General features: G+C 36.9%; 1 protein-coding gene across 3 annotated transcripts in view; it reads left to right on the top strand.

The window, feature by feature from the left end:
* The window catches only part of SLC25A21 (solute carrier family 25 member 21), a 183,335-nt gene extending 160,272 nt beyond the window's left edge, over positions 1-23,063 (top strand). For all 3 annotated transcript variants that reach the window (XM_072427693.1, XM_072427694.1, XM_072427695.1), the window contains exons 9-11: positions 14,120-14,301; positions 16,977-17,029; positions 21,726-23,063. In XM_072427693.1, the coding sequence (XP_072283794.1) occupies positions 14,120-14,301; positions 16,977-17,029; positions 21,726-21,787 (297 nt within the window). In that variant the 3' untranslated portion in view covers positions 21,788-23,063. The remainder of the gene's footprint in view (positions 1-14,119; positions 14,302-16,976; positions 17,030-21,725) is intronic.
* Positions 23,064-23,474: the final 411 nt, after the last annotated feature.

Here is a 23,474-nt window from a genome sequence, read left to right as displayed (position 1 = left end):
GGAGGAAACCCAGCATCTGGTGATGTTCATGAGTTCAAGACTACAGGCTGTCATTACCAGCAAAGGGTTTTCAACCAAGTATTAGAAATGAACATTTTATTTTCAGCTTTTTAATTTGTCCAATTACTTTTGAGCCCCTGAAATGAAGTAATTGTGTTAAAAATTGTCTGTGTGAAGTGATTGTGTCACATTTTTATGCAATCTTTTTGTTCAACCCACTGAATTAAAGCTGAAAGTCTGCAGTTCAACTACATCTGAATTTTATTTTAAAACAAATTGAAATTTGAAGAATTTAGTTTTCTAGGACCCCACATCTTTTCTCTGCAATTTGACACAGCAGTAAAGTTTAACTTACACAGAATATACACCAATCAGCCACAACATTAAAACCAGTGACAAATAAAGTAAATACTATTGATTCTGTCATTATGAGGGCACCTTGCAAGCAATAGGAGGTTGAACCCCCAGTTCTTGAAGGTTTTGGAAGCAGAGATAAAAAATGCATGTAAGTGACTTTGATAGTGACCAAATAGACAGATGACTGGTTCAGAGTTCTGGTATGTTCTTGTATGTTACCATGTGTTATGGTCTAAGGAATGCAAGCAATGAACCAGCAATGGGGTCATGGGCGTCCAAGAAACTCATTGACTGGTGAAAGACTTTAAAGTGCTTCCCGCAGATACTGTGGGGCCCTTTTCATAACTGGCCCGGGTGAATAGCAAACTGCTGCTGTGCACAACAGGGCTAGTTTACTGCATCACAGATAAACGTATTTGCCCTTGTGGTAGAAAACGCTGTTAAATTCTGGTCTGAGATGGCTCTAAAATTCCACTTCGATCTGATTTGGGAAAATTATATAAAAGTAATAAATCTAGCTTTTGTAAACTTTAGTACTTTTGCAACAGTTCACTTTGTAGAAGTGTAGAAATTATATAAATTTAGAAGTGTCAATATGAAATACTTAAGTGAAAGTAATAAAAGTCACACACAGTACAGCAATCCTGGCATAAAAGCCTGTCCCAAGTTGGGACAGCCTGGACAATCAAGAAATGTCAATATGAAATACTTTAGTGTTAGAGGACATATTTTTCTCACTATAATACCAACTTGGAAATCCTGAAAATGACTTGTATACAAAATATGATATGGCATTGGAATTGAATCCCCCTTGACCTGTAGGTAAGTGGAATAGCTGAACATGCTGCAGCATGAGAAAACATTTTAGTGGCACTCTCTGAGATAAAGAACACTTAGGATCAGATCTACAGAATTCTGGGTAGTGACAAATGTTTCTCTCCACTTTATTAAGTGTGTGTAAGCAGCTACGGCATGGTTTACAAGTGTTTGCTGAAAGTCGGTTCACAAACACATCTTATGGGATTTTAGGCCAACAATAAAGTGTTCTTATCACTGCTGTATGGAATTTATGGGATATTTTTGATTTTAGTAAAGTTGTATTTTGATATGATTGGCTAGTTTATTTTCACTCTATTAAAAAAAAAAAAACTGATGAAGATCCTAATCAGGATAGATGTGTTGTGTATGACTTTTATTTCTTTATTAGGGTTCCTGCAAAGCCAGGCAAAGTATAATTCCTCTCCTTTCAGCAATGTTTGCTTATCATTATATACAACAGAGAAAACAAAACAATCTGTAAAATATCCCCTTTACCTTGTTACAACCTTTATTTGTTGGCTTATGATATTTATTACAGTATTTTTTGCACATTTCTTCATTGCATACCAACACATCGTTGTTTGTGCCCATTGTTCAGTCTTTTTTGGCAGGTGATAATGGACATTGGCCCTCTGTGTTATCTACACAGGCAATATGGTTTAACCCCACCAGTCCCTGCTTTGGTTTTCCAGTACCTTCAAATGCCCTCTTTGGGAAGAACTGGCCCATATTTCTTCTAATGACCAGAACCCTCTCTTTCACAGGTGTTCACAGTTGTCTTCCTTCTCTCCCCACATGCTCACATTTTCCTCTTTTATTTCTGTTTTCTTTTTGCTTTTTTCCTCCCCTCTCTTGTCTTTACTCTCTCCTTCTTTTCTTTCCTATATATTTCCCTCTTCTGCCTCCCTCCCGTCTCTATCGCTCTCCTCTTTCATAAAGACAAGAACTTTACTTTGTCTAGTTTTCAAAAAGAAACCATGCCTGAGGATGGTATAGTTCAATGATGTAGCATATAACCCTCAAAATCTCACAATACAATTGAGAAGGCACTAAATGGTGTGTTTTTTTCAGAATTTCGACATCAATTCAATAATAATTCATATCTATTATAAAATTCACCATATAAACATTTTACCCACAGCAACAGAGCCAACATTTTGTGTGGCTACAAAAACAAACTACACAGCAAACTACAAATAATACAAAAATACAACTAACACATATATTTTATACCCATAAAAAAACTCTAACTTATATGTTCAAAAGTACCACTACAAGATGATGCGTTTCGCAGAGCAAAGTCTGCCTTATCAGATCAGGCTACTCAAAGAGTTGATTTAACAGAAATGATGACATGACAATGTTAACAAAAATCAAACCGTAATTACAACTACTAATATTTATATTAATATCCCCCCTCACCTTGACACCACAAGTGAAGCTTGGTGATCCAGCAAACCTGGAATTGATCTGGTCCAGGATTCAAAACATTTGCTAGCAAATAGCAAATGATTTTTAAAAATCAATTTCATGTTTTCTGGATCACCCAGCTTCACTTCTGAAAGTGTATTCTCTCCAGCCTTGGAGAACTTTAATAAATCAGGGCCTTGTCCTATAAACACTGGTCATCTGACCCTATGGCAAATATATTTACAAAAATTCCCTGAGTAAAATCATCTTTTTTTCATAAATTTACCAGAGCCATCTGAAGAGTCTGTACATGCCAGGATCTTAGTACCATTCATTCATCACTCTCACAAAACAGTTCAGATGGCACCTGGCACTTGTGAGCCACAGCATCTTTCTCGCTACTACCAATTTTTGGCAGGCCATGTAAAGAACTCTACAGACTTTTTAGGATACTACAAAAAAATAGAATACTTTCATAGCAAAATACATTAACCCACTAATAACTTGTTGCCTATTGGAGGCCTAAAGAGTCTTCCTTTTTCATTTTTAAAATACCGCCCTAATTCCATTACTTTTTCTTTAAAAACTGAAAAAGGGTCTAACCTTTCCTCTATATATTAAAACTATTAAAGTTTTGGTAAGACTACCTATTTACGGTTTGGAGACTTTACTCTACTTATTTACTTACTTACATATGTCTAGAAGGAAATGCAACATCAATAAAATATTTTAAAAAAATCTTGTATCCATTTACAATTACTTCTTTAAATTGCTTAATAAATGAACACAAATAGGTATTTATTCTTTCTCCCAAGCCGGGACACAGAGTATGTAGTGAAAGTCAAGCAAGTTTACAATTATCTTTACCCACACTTAGCAGATTGATTGACAAGTTTTTCAGTATAGGAACATGTTCACTTACAGTGAAAAATTCCTGGCCAAAGTTTGCTTCAGTGATATGTACCTGATAAAGGTGCACAGAAACAACTTCTGATGTCAGTATAGTCACACTAATGCTTCTAATGATGGACCTGATCCATATTCAAGATAGGAGAAAATAGGCTGTCATGGCGGAACCTAAGCTTTCATCTAATAGCAAATGATTTTTAAGAAATTGATTCCAAGATTGCTGGATCACCCAGGTTCTCCTATGATAGTCTATTTTCTTCAGTCTTGGAGAGCTTTAACCAATTAGGTCGTATTTGTAAAATACACTTTCATTTAGGCATATGGTTAATTGTATGACACTTTAGATGCAGAATGGTCCCAGCATTCACTGTTCTTTTTTGTCCCCAACTATAATACTCATTACTTTCACCAGCAATCCTGATTTCTTACATAGTATGCATGCACAAATATACACCATGGACAGCCATTCTTTTCCATAGCAGCACCCCATGTGTGAGATTTTAGGAGACCCTGGGACCACTGCTTTTTTTAAATGCTTTGTAGGTCTTAAAAGAGTTAAATCTGTGTATGAGGCGTGATGTTATAATAAAGAAATAGATGGTCGTGATTTCAAATGTTTTCCCTGAAGCTGAAGTTATCTTTTGAGAATGCTTCTGTGTCCTCTTTCCTCTCCCTCTCTGTTGTTTGAAGGATAACTGCAACTTTCAAAAAATAATTGCTATTTGTGTGAAATAACATGAGAAAGTGGGTCACATTTAGATTTAAAAGACATATGGCGCGTGGGGTGATACAAATGGATGTGGCTAAATTACACTGAATATTGGCCATAGCTTAAAAAAGCATGGTTAAATAAAAGGTCTGAGTCTACACATGATATACATAGTCTTCAGTCCCCACAAAATACTGCATATTTACTGTTCTATGAGTGAAATGCCCAGTTGCTAGGAAAAAAAGTGTCCAACACTATTACCTGTGGTTAGTGGGTGGAAAAAAGAAAAGGGATACAAGGTGGTAGAGTGAACGGTAATACTCTAGGTAAGATTCATAGAACTGTGAAAGGTGTAAGGAGACAATAGTACACAGCAGAGGCTCATTAATGCTCAAAAGGGAGGTTGGGAGGAACAATAGTGTCCAACAGAGGGTGGAGGAGAGCAACAGTGCACCAAGGGGTATAAAGAGAGCAACGGCATTCAGTGGGAGATCAGTAGTGCTCAGTGGGGGGAGTAATATTGCTGAGTACATGGTGGGGGGGATAATAGTGCTTAACAGAGAGAGTGGAACAACAACTCACAGAGTCCGTGATGGAGAACAATAGCACCCAATAATGGAAACAGTAGTGCCCATGCAGGTAAACATTGTTGTGGGTCCAAAATACCTTCCTTACATAGAAGTCTGTACCCTGTCCTCCCTCTTTGGCTAGGACTGTAGACTCTGATTCCTGCACTCCCCATTGTTGTTATTTTTACCTTTTTGCAGACGGTGTAAATGTCTGCCTTTAATTTGCCTCAGCCTCTCATGGCCCTGTTCAGCAGAGCACAAACTTAGAGGGAGAATTAAAACAAGGAGGCAATCAGTTGTTCATGTTAATAGGCGGAGAGACCAGAGGGAAGAGTTCAGCAGTCTTCTGCTTCTAATGTCACTGTCCAGTCACAGGCTGGAGGAAGGATAAGACTCATTAGGGCTGCTCTATGTGGTAGAACTGTATAAAGCAGAGGACTGGAATGTCATAAACCTAAATCCTCTGGCAGGTAAATCGTCTGCCCCCTATCTATTTCATCTGTCTATGTATCTGTTGACCAGGTGTTCATCATTTACAAAAAAAATTGTAAATGTGCCTTGAGTATTTTACATGCTTACTTATTCTTGCCCTATACAAATGTGTCATGTTAGGAGCAAAATAAAGAGTATGTAAAGATGAAGTAGTTGACCTTTAAAAAAGACTGTTGCTTTTCCTTGCATGGCTAAAGCACATTCACAATAAATTTATTGCACATGCTCTTTATTTATAGAAACCAGTTGAACAAATGTATATACATGCATTCATATAATAAAGTGTAATAAACATCATTTTAGGGCACAGGTCATTTATATTTGGATTGTAATGAAACGTCTATTAGCACACAATGGCAGAAATACTTATGTTTTGCAAGCTGTATATCCCAAGTCTTGTGATATTTGAGCTATATGATGAGGTAAGAGTAGGAGATATGTAATACATTCCTCCAATGCCTTTCCAGCAAGCACTTGTATTAACTTCAGCCTTCTGCCTAGCACCCCATCAGCCGGTGACTCCCAGGAGAAAAAAGTACAGGAATATTGTTTCCAAGAAGAGCTTGCAGAAACTTGCATCCAGGAACCTTCGCTCTCCACTCGTGGCTGTCGTATCACAGGCAACTTTAAATTCCAGATGTGAGAGAGCCATCTAAGCATTGAGCTGTCAGCAGCCTTAAACTGGGCATTAAATTTGCATCCCAATTAAAGCTGTTTGCAGGTCATTTTTGCCAAAAACAATAAAAGTCTTTGAGCCAGGGGGCGGCACTGATGGGATCGGCATGTGTGACTTGGAAGTTAGCTAATACTGAACCGTTTTTCATATGCTCAGTCGGCCTCAACAGACCATAGAGAAGCTAAACCCTTGGCTCTGTTTGCCATAAACCCTCCAGCTTCTAAAACATCATAAAAACGGCACTGACCGCCCATCTGTCTCTGCAATCAGAACGTTTGCTGTCTACGATTAGCATTATTAACCCCCACAAGTCCCAACTCTAGAAGCCTTCACAGCTACTTTAACTGCAGGGGGCTAGTTCGTCATCTTCCCAATGGAAAAAGTTGATGGAAAATTCTGGGTTATAATGAGAAAGAGTTGTATTGAACAATGTTTTACAAGGCTCGTGTTCCTTATTTATTCTACTGAGAAAAAAATAGCCGTATCTGGTTTTAGATAAACACAAAATGATTTATCTTTCATACTGAAAGAGCAATACTCATAAAAAAACTGCTGTAGATATAAAGTGAAGGTTAGTCCACCTAAAACCAGTATTACAGATTTGGGTTATATGCTGCAGAGTATGGAATTTCCAAAAACTCTCTCAAGATGTTATTGATGAGTTACCTATACTAGAGGTCTTTTTGTACATGACGTTAAGGTCATGGGTCTGCACACCTATTGTGGACAATATAAGTGGTTCCCATTCTACCTGGGGTAGAGGCTCCAAATCTGTGCACCTACAGTGGACCTTTTAAGTGGTTGTTATTCTACCTGTTTTTTTTATGAACTATTGATTTACTGTCATCAAGAAATGAAAAGATTAAAGGTGATCAAGAACTCCTAAATGGGCAGCAGTGTTAGTCATTTTGGCTGGGAGGCATTACTTTTGCAGTAACCAATTCATGTGAGATGCCAGGGATTGGCTCAGCCCAGCAAGTTTCACCTACAGCTAAAATATTATTTTTTGGAGGAGCTTGCAGATGTGTTTAAATGCCCCATTAAATGTAATTAAGTGTAATCTGACCTTATCATAATAGCAGGTTTATTGCCCCAATCATCCCTTTTCTTTACTTTCTCTTCCATTGTGAAAATATTTTTTGCATTTTGGCTTTGCTTTTGCATATGCCATCTTTGGAACGGAATTGTTTCTACAATCCATTCTTTGTGATCCATACTCATAATAGGTCTGAAGCCTTCATCGATTCTTTCTATTCATTATATGGTGCAATGCAAACAATAATACTTTAATTTTTGCTGATCATGATGTTTTCATTTTTATGTAGAACCATCAAATAAACAAACCTCTTAGAGATTTTGTATTCCTTAACGAGCAAGCAGTCTATTTAGCAAAACAAACTTTCTAATAACTTGCATGCCTGGGATAAGCTGCCAGAACAAGTCATGCATTTTCAAGTAACAGATCAAAGTGGTAACCGAGGAGGTTTTCCAAATTTCCCTATATGCTTTACAATAAAATTCTCACAATGACACACTTTAGGGTTTAAATATAAATTAGTGAATCTGACATTCACTGAAACATTCCCTGGTGCAGAATTATCCAAATCCTGGTGTTTCAATGGCAATCATTGATTCTTTTCCAGAAAATATTTCTTTGGAATGTTTAGGTGCATCTCTAGCCAAAGTATTACTTCTAATCATGGACAGGAAAAGGAATGGCTAGAATCTTTTTTTTTTTTCCTCTCTCTGTGTCCTGTTGGAAGATTAATCTTTGATATCTGACCAACAGGCGTAGAAAGAAGTGAGAGTAGATCTCCCCAAAGTCAGAAGATATCACATCAATGTGAATGGTGTACCCATTGGAATATTTCTTCTGTTACATGGACAAGTGAAGAGTTTTGGATTTTCAATTGCTTTATGTCCCAGTATAATTGGTCTCCAGGAAAGAATATCCTGACAGCTATAAGAACCTCAAATAAATTAAAGGGAATTCAAGCACTCTGATCTATCAGTTATTCAGTGCCTATGTCCAAAAATTTGGTTAGCTTGGATCATAGGAGAAAATCACAAATGACACCAGTGAGTCTTCCACTTATATTATATTTAAATTATATTATAATATACTTGTTTTAAATGTCTTGGGATTTGTTTGTGGTAAATCTATTTTCATGTGCCACTCAAAAAGGGTTTGTATTTCCTATCAGAAATCAATACTTTTTTATACCTTTAAAAGTTGAGAAGATGGAACAGTATACATCCAAAAAACAAAGGATTACATTATTCAGAATGGCATGTGCTGCAAAGTTAGTGAGCATGTGCTATGTGGTATACAGGTGAACAATGGTATATGTATGGGCTGCAATATTGAATGCAGGGAACCCTTAACTAAAACTGCCTAACATTGTTTATAGTGATGCCTCTTTAATGAGAACTTGATTTTATAGGTGCTGTTTCCACATGATGCTCTGACCCAGAGCCTAGTGTGAGTGTGAGCCCAAGATGCCCCTAGTTCAAACAAGGACTAAGGCGTCTACCAACAAAAAATGATATTATATGAGTAAATGCCCTCTTATAAAACCACTACCCTGGACTGCCCTATGTGGTTCCAGGGGTCTTCCCACTCATGGATTGCTTTAGTTATGCTATGGAATGCCCATTCCTGGATTGCTCCTGTTTCATTAGGAATGTTCCCTTTTTTAGACTTCCTGTTGTACCCAGGAGTTTCTGACTCCCGGACTGCTCCTGTTGTGTAATTATACCATCCCATAAATATGAATATCATTGATATAATGTAGCATGGATCATAGTTTAGCTCAGGAAAGCTCACCACTCATGGTCATGGTTAAACTATACCTGTTAACTGTAATCTATTTGTGGTTAGGCTAATATAAAACCAAACAACTGTTTTCTTTTTGTCATTATATTTTCCAGGGCCCTATACATAGGTGGTCCAGTATGGCTTGTCCATCACAGGTGCACAATTTTCTTGTACCATGTCTGTTCATTCAGTCGTCTTTTTATGCGATGACAAATGAATCTGAGAGTCACTAGCCAACTGCACCTGGTATTAACAAGCGTTTTCTCCTACCATAATATTATTCAGACTTAACCTTGTTTATCTTCTAAGATCAGATGGGATCAGGCACTCTCAGGTTAACACCACTTTCATAATCCATCATTTTCAAGGAGATTCTTAAAGGCTTTTTCTTTCTTTTGTGCTCTTCTCTATCTCACATTTATTTGGACTGTGCGGTTTGGAATTCTTTTCAAAGACAAGAAGCTTTGAGGTGTTAAAAGGGGATCATAATACATTTTCACTCTCTGTAAAGCTTCTAGGCAAGGAGGAGGTGTTTGACCTTATATTGTATTGCAAAAGCTGAAATTGCAAGGATATATTTATATCATAATAAAACAATCTATACCAGCTAAATATATTATTAATTTCAGCCTATCCCTATTCCCTTTTGAATCGTAGAACATCTCTCCTTTCCTTATCTCCCCAAAATAAAGGTTTGGTGTAGAGTAGCTCATTTGTTAAATTATGAAACATTACCAACACTGCACAATTTAAACACACAATAGTCTGGCTCCCAGTGTTTTTCTCCACACCTCTATGTGTTGTTGTATAGGAGTTTGTAAGAGGCAGATACTAAGTCAAATTTTTTTAATGTGAAATAGCAGAAATACATGTTTTCATGAGATTGTAAGCTCTTCGGGGCAGGGTCCTCTCCTCCTGTATCACTGTCTGTATTAGTCTGTCATTTGCAATCCCTATTTAATGTACAGCACTGCGTAATATGTTGGCGCTATATAAATCCTGTTTAATAATAATAATAATAAAATTCAAATCAGGCCAAATATCTACTTTGTTAACAGTTAATGCCAAGTTAATTGAAAAAGGACAGCAAAATGTGTTACTAAATACAAACAAGTGGAAATCGCATACCATGATCAAAGCACCTTTTAAAGGATTTGATATCATTGTGTTCTATATGATTGTTCTGATTACATAAAGCCATTAAGTCACTTCAGATACTTACACCTTAGCAGGATAAATCAGATATTCGGCATTTAGCTGCTGTGTGTTTTCCAAAAAATATGTTATGGTACATAAGATAGAATGTATATGGTACAAGTACGTTTTCCTCTTTCTGGTATTCTATTCCATTATCCCGACTCACTCCTCTGCAATGTATTATGAATTCTGCAGCCGGACTTATTCATCCTTCCTACCACTTACTTTCTGCTGCTTCTCTTTGTAGTTCTTTTCAATAGCTTCTATTTCACCTTAGAATCAAATTCAGGATACTGTGTCCCACTTACCTTTCTGACCTGATAGAAAAATACACCCCCATCCGCTCTCTTCTCTCCTCCAATGACCTACTAATGACTTCCTTACTCATAACCTTGTCACATGCATGACTTTAAGACTTTTCTAGAGCTGCCTCGACTCTCTAACATGGTCTTCCTCCTCCTATTTGGCTTGCTCCTACTTTCTGTTACTTTAAAAGAGCACTCAAAACCCATTTTTTCAAACTTGCCTACCAGTCTTCTTCTATCTATTAAACACTCATTACTTCCCACCACTATATATCTCCCCTCCTATTGTGTGATACTTCCCCCAACTCTTAGATTGTAAGCTCTTCTGGGCAGGGCCCTCTCCTCCTCCTGTGTCACTGTCAGTATCTGTCAGTCATTTGCACCCCTATTTAATGTACAGCGCTGCATAATATGTTGGCGCTGTATAAATACTGTTTATTAATAATAATAATAAATACAGGAGGGTTATGGGTCCGTGAGTGTTCCCTTTCATAGTTTAAAAAGTCCAAACCTGTTTCATTTTTAATGAAACTATCAATTGAATCTGGCAAAAGAGCTTTTGTATACTTACTATGCAATAAATCCCAGAATTTATAAACATCATTGCCACATGGCTGACTGCTGGGAGTAAAGATTGTTAGTTCTTAAATAGATGAAAAATAACATTAAATTATCTGTCTTTAAACTACTGAAATACTTCCTGTGGGTTAGAAGTATTCTTAATGTGAATGCTCCTTTCCAGTTTCTTTGGGAATCTCTTTGTAAACATTTTATTTCCTACTTAATGAGTTTACCCGAAATTTACTAAAGCAACAATTTCTGTGTTTAACCATTGGTGCCATCATTAAACTTGTATTAATGGTTTCCTTTTCATGTTTTGTGCACTTTATTTACAAAATTAAAAGTACTACCTAATTGTTACAGTGTTTTATCACACTGTTAAGAGTACATTTTTTAAAGGGAGAGTACCACCCATGACCACAATGCACTTTATTTTCCATTGAATCAATTGGCCAAATTTCTATGATACCCATGGACTTTATAGGGTGGTTGATGTGCAAACATGATGACCAACCGTCAAAGAAACAAATCTTGCAAATTCTGAAGAGTTTTCATAAGCCTGCACGTATAGCAATGATAACCTAAGAAATGTATTTGACCACAGATAGTAGAGGGGGAGAGGTGAACGGTATGGACAGAAGTTGCTGGTGCCGATTATCTCATGGGTTATTAGCATGACATGAGATTGTCTCTGGTTATGGCTGTTTTCTGTTCATGTATCTATGGGCTGATTAAAGTGAACCTGTGATCTGGCTTTGGGCATTTAAGTATTTACATAGTCTTAGCAAGCATTAAATAATCTTAAAAACAAATCCTGAATAAGCACTGTGGTGCAATTCATCAGTATAATATATATACATGCATTATCATTAATAAATGGTTAAGTCACTGGGCCTGATTTATTAAAGTTTTCTGAGACTGGAGATGATAGACTATCCTAGGTAAATCTGGAATAGATATGGTTAAGGATCTAAACATTTGGCAACTAAAAGCAAATTATTTTTATGAAATACATTCCAGGTTTGCTGGATCACCCAGGTTCACCCACGATAGTCTATCCTCTCCAGTCATGGAGAACTTTAATAAATCAGGCCCATTGTGGTATTGTTGTTTTTCCAGCTGCGTTGCTGTAATCTCTTATAGACGTGTCTTCTTAATTATATATATTCTGAAATACAACTGTTTGGGACCCTTTATAAAGCTATTGTAAAATACAGCAGTTTTTATAATGCAATCACTTTTGTCTTTTTGCTTTATAAATGTGATTTGGGACTCTGTAACATGCATATCTTCCACTTATCTATCTGCAAGTGTTTCCTAAAGCATTATGCGGAAGACACACTGCAGAAAATCCACACCGTGCCCTGCATTTTATTAATAAAATGTAGAAAACCACTGCAATTTATTGCAGAAACTGCAAACCACATTCCTTTGTATTTGGGCCCCTATATAGTTGGTATTGGAATAGTGTTGTGTTTTATATGTGTTTGGTATGTGATGTTTATTTTATATTAGGTGATTTTTGTTATGTGTATTACGTGTTATGTGCAACTGATTTTGTCACCCCTTTTGTTCAACCCCACAGGAAGTGATAAAACTATAAAATAATTAAAGCTAATGTAAAGCTAAAACTTTATTTCTTTGTTTTGATCAGAGTAGGGAATAAATAAAACATTCCCGTCTTCTACACAACTGGAGAAAATAGAAAACCACAGCCTTGGTGACAGTTAAACCCTAGACAAATGGAAACACTAAATTGGAGTGCTGACAGCAATAAAAAATAACACACCCTCACACTCTACTTAAAACAAAAAAAGTTTGGGCTTTAATAAAACTTTATTAATTAAAAAAAAAATAACTTTGACATTTTCTCACCATCGTTCTCTCTCCTAGAATTACTGTTTCTATTGTATAATTTTCTTTTTAAAACAACAAGCGCCTGGACGCACACCTTTAAATAATTATACAATTGTTTAAAAAAATTAAGCTTTGATAACATGGCTGAGTGCTTTCATGTTAGCGGGAGTGTGACTGCTCCTTTAAACGACATCCTAATGCCTTCAATAGGTAAAAGCTATTTAATTCAAGGGCACGGCCCTGCAGTGCGTTACCGCAGCGAGCTTGTTAGTTTAGTAGTGGGAGAACATTTCCTGCTGACAGATCTGCGACATCTGAGGAGAAATGTGGAAAAAACCTGCAGGCCAGCAACAACCTTATAGTAAAGTGTGTGTGCTGTCCTTTTTTTTTTTTTTTTGTCCGCCTTTATTTAATTTAACATTTGGGGGTCTTACGGACACATACATCTACATTTTAGTGAGCTTCCTGGTGCAGGGGCTTGCTGTCATTTGTAAAATATTCTGGCCAATTAGCTAATAGAGTACTCGGGTTTCTTGTGTTTTGATACAGTAATACTAAGTACATTGTAAAGGCCAATTACACAAATCATCCCCATATGCCGAAACCAGAGTCTCGTTATGGACTGTATTTATGAATCCTGTGTGAGGAAATGTGCCCGCAGGCAATTTGGACCATGTGCGAAAACAGAGCCAATGGGATTGTCGGGGAAGAATCGTTGCAACCCGCGGAAATCCTCTTGCATCTCTCTGCAAGGAGCCCATTGTGCTGGGTGCCAGGTCGCTGATTAAAGGCACATTACCCAGAATCCTCTTAAACCTAGGTATGAAGCTCAGAGCAAATAACGTCTCCCCCACCGACACAGGCAGGAAAACACAGCATTAGCAGAACACCTAAAGCAGACGAGAAATGTCTTAACAGCCGTATTGCTCCCAGCGGAAAGTACATGCCGGTACAACGAGGAGCCGTATTTTTTTCCCTATAAGAAGGTCAGGATTAATGTTGGGGCAAAGGCGTGCTAAGCTTTAAGCTGCTTTCTTATAGCAGGTACACTTCATTGTATGTTACAGGTGCAAGAAAAAATACAGTTCCCAGATGATGGCTAATTTTATTGCATTGAAAGTTGTAGTTCTTGCCATTGGCAAAGGCCGGGTAAGACATCTTTACCTCCGTATAGCTTGCCCACCTGTTAACATTATTTTACCAGTCGTGTTTCTTAACCCAAGGCTTCTATGTAAATCTCACGCCACCACTTTATTGTTGGCAGGACTCCACCCTGCTGTGGTTATATGGTTATCTTCCTGAGCTTTAAAAGCTCTCGGTAGCTGTAATTAAAAGATGATGGGTTTGGGGAGTGGAACGGGTGCCAGAATATAGAATTCTAAATGTCAATTTCTTCTTTTCACCTTACTCATGATATTATTTGTGTCATTTACTATTCAGGATGCAAGACTCGAGTTCCTACGGAAGTTTACAATTGGTTTGGCCTCTGGGACGCTAGCATCTGTCATTAACATCCCATTTGATGTGGCCAAAAGTCGGATTCAAGGGCCGCAGCCAGAACCGGGAGTGATTAAATATCGCAGCTGCTGGAAGACAATACTTACAGTTTATAATGAAGAAGGGTATAAAAACTTGTCATCATTTCTGTATCATTACTTCTGATTCTTTCTACTCTGTGTGAATTTTTATGTACCTGAGTTCTGTTTATATAAATATATATATATAATCAGTCTTTATTTTACAGTCTTTATTTTAAAAAATGTTTAATTTTAAATAAAGAATGACTTAAACAGTATAGCATAAAACTCCCAAGCCTTATCATATATTCTTTAAAGATATTTCCAAAGTAAAGTAAAAAAAAAAGTATTGAACCCTCGTATGCACCCTCCAACATCCTTTTTCCAAGAGGTCCATTAATGTTTGTGATCCTACCTCTTCTCCTGTTGCGGGGGTGAGCCTTACTATTGTACTGAATTATGTTTGCATGCCATGTAGTCAGAATCTCCCCAGGCTGCTTGATGACACCACCCACAGGAGGGGCCATGACAGCCTGGGCTCAGAGAAAGTTTGTTAAATCTGGAAGACTGTGGACATCTAGTGGTGCAGAAACAAAATTACTGCAGGAGGTTGAAAAGTTGCTGCAGATTTAAGGTGAGTATTGAAGCACATGCTGTTAATTTTTAATTTTTTAATTGGCTGCTAGATAAATGAGAGAGCACATTAAACACTGTTCTGTTCTGTGGAACAGCAGTCGTTCTCGAACGGGTGTTTATCAATCTGCCATGGCGTTTGTACACGTGGCAGATTTTCATCTGAGACAGGTACGACCAATTAGACAACAATCATCTGACTTTTGTACATAGCTTTACACTATCTACCTTTCAAAATGCATTATTTATTCATATATTGAACACATAACTGTGCATTATTGGCATTCAATTAACATCTGCCCAGAGTTTTGCCTTAATTCAGATTGACAATTTACCAGTTTAGAACTTGTTTACTGTAATTAAAAAAAAATCTATTTTTATAATCACCTGTATTATATATACTCTAGTATTTGTTATTTAAAAAAGCCTTTTATAAAAACCTTTAAATGAAATGTGTCAGTTTACATTCAGCAGCCTAATTAAACAATCCTGAATTTGCTGTATTGTGTAACTCAAATATATAGAGGTTGGTTTTATTAGGTGTTATGCTGATTACCAAGCAATATGCCACTGAAAGCACCTGTTTTGGCTTTCTGTTTTTGGAACTCTCATCGGCGTCTATACAAACTAGCACAGGTCCAGTAACTTCTACAGTGTAGCAGCTGTTATCTGCAGCATTGTATTAAAAGTACCATCATACTGCACACATCTGGTTCATATATTTGAACTCTTTTTATAATCAGGTCCTAACTGCTTGATAATCAAATAAAACCACTGTATACTCCAAACACTTTCCATATTGTAACTGCAGTGCCTATATCTATCCAAGGAAAATCATTTTATATCCTTATCTAATCACAGTGACAGACCATGGATGGGAATTGATCATTTGACACACTTTCTCCCTATTAGTAGTGAGGGGAAAGGTATGATGGTCTTCTCCTCCCCATGGGAATGGAAAAGGTAGAAGCGGTGTTCTTGTCTTGACTGCTTTGGAATTGCTCTCAATTGGCTCTATTTATAAAACAGGAAATCAGATATCCTAGGTGCATGTGTTTCAATGGCAGTAATTGATGTTTGAGGGTAAGTCAGATTCCCTGTTTTATAAATAGAACCCAATGAGTATAGGGGTGTCCCTACTTTTAAGTAAAATCACAGTAGTTGAATGTGCCAGTCCCACACAATCTTCGTCGCAGTGGATAAATAAAACTAAATCAACCTCAATTTTGGTTATTTTAGTGTTGTACTGTGGAAGTGAGGTTAGTAAATTTCCAAAAAAAGAATTCAATGAAAACTAAATATCTGTAGTATGAAATTGTCTGGTTAAAAAAAATTAAAAGGTACCACCAATATGAGGAGAAAATTTACTAAGACCAACCATGTAAAAAGAAAATTTACTCTGCTGACCAATTAAACAAGTTGGGTGCTGTTCTCCCTTACTTTATGACCTTTAAAAAGAATGATGACAGGTTGGGCATTGCAAGAGGCTTTTGTGTATAGTTACCTATTTTGCATCAATTGGTTTGCTCTTGTAATTCTTTTTTTTTTTTTTTTTTTATAACTGTTCCACATTTAATTAGAAAAACCCAATGATTTTATTTTCTTAGCATACCCTACTTCTATGTGAATGCTTCACTACGGAAATAAGACCAAATGCATTGTAAATGTAAAGTACAGCTGAACTATTATCATTTTGTTTATTTCATAACTAATAACACGTTTGGATAAGCCTATAATTCTTTATAAAAAAAAGCCTATAATGATAAGAAGATAACAAATATACTATAAAACCCCTGGAATCCAGATTCCAGAATCCAGTTCCTCCCTAGTTCTATAGTACAAGGCTGTGGAAAGAAATAAGTTTTTTGCCTAATTGAATAATTCTAATAGCTTCCAGGGTTGGAACATATTTTATGGCACAAAGGATGCCCGAGGATAGCAGAAGGATTTAATGTCTTCTATAATCTCCACATTGCTCCGGTCACACGTGTTTATATACAAATGATCAACACAAAATTTTATTACTTGTTTGATCATTATCTATTGTTACCTTTCTTTTCTTTGTTGATTTACAGTGCTGATTGCGTTATAAAATCCATGTGTATTTATAATGTGTAACACCTGTCTTGCCTTTCCTTCCTTTCCAGGTTCCTGGCTCTCTACAAAGGTCTTCTTCCAAAGATCATGCGGCTTGGACCTGGTAATTCCTGTCCTAATTATCCTCGTTAGCTATTGTATATGAAGTCATTTTAGAGTCAGACCTTTATTAGGTGTTATCATTATTCACAGTACTATAATTACAATCTTGTACAAAAGCTACAGGATATTATTCTCAATTAGCCACTGGTTTATGTATCAAGCTGATTAATAGCTTCATTTAGCTTTAGTCATTTACTTTTCCATCTGTTCTGGTCTTCCACCAGAATGTGTTTTAGGGCTTCAAATATGGCATATTTGACAATGTTATCCGTAGAAGTGTACACTATCAACAAAAAAGTTTTTTGCACCAGGCTGATGAACAAGAGGCAAAATGTTTTCTGCACCTGTGTACACCTACTTTTTAACCTTTTCATTTTTTTTCTTCACTGTGCCCTGTCAGAGCAAAGAATGTAAAACTGATTTTATGGCAAAAACACGAAGGTTGCGCAAACTTGTTCGGTATGAGGGCTAATTGGTGCCTGTCAAGGATCTTTGAGATTCCTTTCGACACTGTCTACCTAATGACATCTGATGGTATTTGATTATAATACAACTTTTACATTTGATAGCAGCACTGTTTGACATTACAGCGCACTGTTTATAGAAGTCCAGCATATCTGCCACTCTTCCCCAGGTATTCTTCCATGGTTTTACCAAGTCTCTACCCTGCTATCAAACTAAACCTAAGCTTAGAGACCAATAATAGCAAAATATTTTATTATTATTATGGGGTCTTGGCCAAGGCAGCAGCTTTGCCCCTTACTAGACAGGCCCCTACCACCAGCTCTGACTTTATCTGTTATATTAAGTTAATATGGTATTGTATAATAATTTGTGATTTCCTTATCTAATAATAATAAATATAATAAGATAAGATAATGAGCATAAAAGTTCAGTAGCCAGTAAAACATATGGGTCCCATTTGTACCTCCTTCATACCTTTTTCCTTTTTTTTTTTTAAAGAAATTAGTGATTTAATTACTAAGGATGAATTAATAAACTGTTCTTTTCTTTAGGGCAAAACTAAATAGGGCAAAACTAAACTCTCGCTTGTCCCTGTTCTTCACAGGGCACCACCATCTTCTTCCTTCTTCTCTTCCAATATACCATCTTTGGCCATCTTAATTGGCCGAGCCAGAATGAGCATGTGGGAGTCCAGGAAAACCGGGATTGCCTGGTATTCTGGCAACTAAAGTTCACTTGAGCGATCAGACTGGTAAGAATGCTTATTACAAAAGGGACATCGCCTGTCCCTTTCTGTAATTATGCCCTGTCTGATCAAATTTTTTTTACGTGGAAATTTAGATCCACAAATGAAAGGTGATCCCTGTCCACTGACCATCAAGGAAAATAAGACATTTAAACAACCATTCCATACCCCTATCAATAGTATAATACTGTCAAACTGTATTACTCTGACACCAGCATGTAAAGGGGGTTTTTGCACTGATAACCAGTGTCCCATGGGCATACATACTGACAACCAATATAATGAGGGCATTTCCACTGATCAATTGTCTACAGAAGATCTTTTCTGTGCATATTAATGTAATTAAGGCTTTTGCACTGACAATCAATGTAAAGAGGGCATTGAAATGTTGAACCATATTTAGAAGGGTATTTATTTATTTATTATTTATTGCTGACCTCCAGCTTAGGGTAGGCATTTACACTGACCAATAAATCTATGGGATGCATTTATACTGAGGACCAATGGAAAAAGGTACATATACTCACCACCAGTGTAATAGAGGAATTCACATTTGCAATCAATGTAACAATGGTATATACATACTGATCATCTAAATAAAGACATTTTTACTAGGGGTGCTGTCCACTGACTAGTAGAATAAAAAGGTTGCAAATAGGGGCAACTACTACAGACCACTAAAAAATAGGAGGTATTACGCAGCCTGGCTTTTACTAAAAGATGAAGTGTGGGGGGAAGCAAAAACATGTTGCTGTGGGGTAATATTATTTCTACTTCCTGACTACCTTAAACCAACAAAAGGTACATTTTATGTATGTTTTTTTTTTTTGTTTTGGTGGCCATGAGGCTCTAGGGTATGTGCATCCTCATAGCTAATTCTACTGTCTTTTTAAACAGCCTGATAAAGCACAGAAATGTCTATTTCCATATAATGTCGTACTTTATTTTCTATGTATTGCTTTTGGCACAGTTTCAAGAAATCCTCTAAAATGCACACAAATGGGAGGAATTAAAGGTCCTCTATCATCAACCTTTAAACATAGCCTAAGGTGGTTTTCTGCTGCCTGTATGTAGTCATTTGCATACAAAATCATGTATTGGGCTGTTTTACTTTGCTAAAATAACAGTTGTACAGATTACATTTTATTTCTTTAGTTTTCTTTACAAGCATGTTAACCTGCTATTATATACAATTACGTTATGTCACCACATTATTTTGTAAATCAACATCAAAGTGTTTAAAACCGTGGATTTCTGTTCAACTGTGTCCACATGCTCGGATTATAATTTTGCAAAGCAAGAGGCCAGTAATGGTTTTTTTTTTCTATACAGGCTAGAGGATATTGCCCCAAGTTACTGAGAAATCACATCTGGAATCTTGTTGGTTACTATAGGAAAGGACACTATTTTTTACCTTTAGCTCTCAGAGGTCTAAGAAGTGAATCTGGAGTTTCTCTCTCTCTGCTGGAGAATCAATTACTGCGATTGAAACACATAGACCTTGAAGATTCTCCACCACAAAGTGATTCAGTGAATGTCAGATTCACTGCTTTATAAATAGACCCCTAGGTGTCTTTGTTATTATTATGTCTTCCATATTTTTATTATGGAGTAACTGCAGCAACTTTAAAAGCCTGCAAATGCTTTCTCTTGCTAAGCTGTTCTAAATGACAGTTCTCTGACAGTTTTATTAAGTCAGTTTCCTTACATTTCAATTGGCTTATAGTATAGCACTGTCTCCCTGACCAGCATGAATTGGCTTGTAGTAAAGCATTGCCTCACTGGCCAGCATCAGTTTGCAAAAGCAGAAAATGGAAGGCAGTTTTAAGCACCATGGGAAGGTGCCAAAACTATACTCTAATGTACTGTCAAAACACAGATACCTGCAGGCCTGTTAAAGCAACTTCAAACAATTGATGAATGCAGCAGTTTTTTCAGTTTTATAGACAAGGTCTCTTTAAAGGGCAGTTCCAGGCAACAAATACAGGTAATACTTGAACTGCTGATGCTACCTACCGTAATTGTGCAAAAGTTATTAAGTTCTCTCAATTTATCCTAAACTTAGTTAAGTTTAATTCTTCCCAGGTTAAGCACACCTACCTTTACTTAGATTAACTGGAAGAGCAGTAGAAATGTACTCCCCAAAGCTTATAGTAAATAACTTCTTCTACCATTAATCATTTTTACAGATGTAAACAGAGTATTCAGATTATTAAATTATGCAATGACTGCACTGAAACTGGTAAATGAAACATGTTTGGACTGCTTTAAAGCCCAACCCCAGTTTGTGCCTTCCTGTTGCCCTCTCCCCATTTCAAGCTATAAGAAACTTTCTTATTTTAGATGTCTTATAGACAGTCAAGTAATGTTCCTTTTCATACCTTCTCCAGATGGTGGGCAGTCTTAAGTGAGACTCCGTATAACTACGCTGTAAGGACAGGGCGTCTGCTGGAAACTTTACCAAAAAAAGGCAGCTTGTGTACAGACATTACAGTCTGAGTGTACAATCTCTATAGAATCTCCTTTACAACATAGTTAGAGGAACTACCTAAAACCTTTTCTTAGATTTGATATGCACCAATTACAGGTTGACATTCAAATACCTGGCAACTTCTGGACCCGAGATCTAGCCAGGGCCTTCCTCCTGCCGCACCCACGGACATCTGGCACAGTTCTGGGAAGCAGGCAGCAGGGATGTCTCAGCGTGTATTTAGTGTAGCAAGCAAAACCTAACAGCTGTTTCTGGAAAACCATCTCACCAAACATCAGTTGCTAAAAAGTGTAATGCAGTACATGTATTGAAAACGCACACCGAAATTCATGCCAGAAAACTGAAGGAACCGGATTATCGATGGCTGGATTTTCGATTGTCAACCTGTACTTTGTAGTCGGAGGATTTCTGGGTAGATTCTCACATTACATAATTATTGTTGCAGTTTGAAATGGATCATATCCAAAGACCTGTATAGATGCTAGATTTGCATTATCATTTATGATAACAGTACAGTAACGACCACTACCAGTAGGGTCCCTCCCTATTGTCCTCTCCTCTCAATAAAACAAAACAGTTCTGTCTGTAAAGCACTTGCTTGTTCCTACTGTCACTGTAAATGATTGCTAGTCATAGTTTTCAACACCAGTTATTGTGTGTCTGAACAAACCTTAGGAGAAATACTTCTGGGGTGTGACAAGTTTTAAAATGTTCATTAATAATGATTAATGGCTGGTCTCTATATGGAAGAATAAACCAGTAGAAGTATAGTTTCAGAACTTAGAGTTTGCAGAGTTTTCAAGGACAATGGATAAAGTTCTCCTAGCAGTACATTTGTATTTTACCTACACACAATGATTTTAACCTTCCCCTATGGCCTCTTGTCTGGTATGTGCCTACCTGTATTTTGTTCCTCACCTGCATTCTCCGCCTAATGTAAGCTGTGAGCAATTCCCAAGCACAGCTAAACTCACTTTCCTGTTGTTCTCTTTGCAGGAGGTGCGGTGATGTTGTTAGTGTATGAATACGCCTATGCCTGGCTGCAGAAACACTGGTGACCTGGAATGAAGCCCCTGATACATATATGCAGATCATCTTCACAACTTGGAAACTTGGACTTGAAAGAAATTAGAAATCATAAAGCCAGAATTATTGATAAACGTACAAATTGTTGTTCAGAATAGAATGTTTGCTGAAATAATTATCACACGTATGTGACATGCTATTGACAGATTGCATATTTTAAAGAGAACCCGTTCTGCTCATTAAAAGTAGCAGGCTTTGTTGACAAATCATTCCAACCACTGATATTTATCTTCCCGGTTATTCCATGTCTGTCAGATCCCTTCTAAGTACATGAAATATGTGACCTACTCACCCTTCTTCTAGAATGCAGTTCTTGGGTCTGGTTGAGAAGATTATGTTATATCATATGTAAGCTTTGTCACCAGGTTGGTGGTCAACCATGAGGAAGGTAAGTATCAGTGGGTTGAAGAGAGTTCTCTGTTATAAAAACCTGTCACTTTTCCTTGAATAGTAAATTGATTTACACTTCCTTATACTGTAAAAAAAAAAAAAAGAAAGACCAGTACTAATCCCCCCAACAGGTGAGTGCAGCCACAAGTTATGATGGCAGCAGTTAGGTGAGGCTGTCATATAAATCATCTCAAGTACAATGGCTATGGCCACCATTACATTTTTAATTTGAGCTTCTGGTGTTCTACAAACATTGCTGATTTCCCCCATTTCTAAGTTTTCCTTGAAGCTTTAAAATTTAAACCTGATGCCACTTTGCCGCCCTCCCCAGCCATGTCATAAACCAAACTCTTGGCAGCACCCGAAGAAGCCTTAGATGATCCCAGGATCTTTTTATGGGTTTGTATTTAGTAAATAGCAGTCTGGAGCTTTTCTCTCCATATTTCAGAATGGGCACAGTTGTTGTTTTCATTGCCCCACCATACAAACCAGTAACAGAATGCAATTAAACCTTTAGCAAGCTGGTAGCAGAGTTCATGCAACTAAAAGCAACACCAGCAACAAGCATGTGGTGTTGGTGAACCTACCTAGTTGGGGAAGTGTGACCATAAAAGAACTGGGATTTTTTTTTTTTTTTTGCGATGGGATGTACAAAGGGGTAGTAAGTGACCACAATCCATGGTGGTATTGACTAATGTGATTAATGTATAGGTTATCCAGTAGAATTTATAATTGAACTTGCCTTATATTTACATATATGTTATGTCACTATGTTGCTTTTTATACCTTTGTATCCTTTAAATTTTATAATTTTGTGTGATTTCGTGATGGTTTGTTAAATATAGTAATCTTCTTTTTTTTATGTCTCCAGTTCTTTGTTAGTAAAGGCGATTGTATCAGATATTTATTAGAATGTTCTATAAAATTGCCATTATGTTCTGATTCCATTATAGAAAATCTTTTCAATTTCATTCTAATGAAATCTCTACTCTATACACTGATCAGCCAAAACTTGGATTTGGTCCAGGATTCAAAACATTTGCTAGCAAATAACAAATAACTTCAAAGAAATCCATTCCATGTTTGCTGGAACACCCAGCTTTACTGATGAAATTGTATCCTCTCCAGCCTTAGAGAGCTTTAATAAATCAGGCCTAATGTGCCATTTTCTTATATGAAGATCCAATAATATGAGCTATTCTGAGGTTTCCTCAAATCACTAACACACAGTGCCAAATGCAAAATACAAGGTTATGACAGTGTCAACAT

The sequence above is a fragment of the Pyxicephalus adspersus genome, chromosome 12 (genome assembly GCF_032062135.1).
Source record: "Pyxicephalus adspersus chromosome 12, UCB_Pads_2.0, whole genome shotgun sequence".
Classification (NCBI taxonomy): Eukaryota; Metazoa; Chordata; class Amphibia; order Anura; family Pyxicephalidae; genus Pyxicephalus; species Pyxicephalus adspersus.
This window is presented reverse-complemented; position numbering and strand designations above follow the sequence as displayed.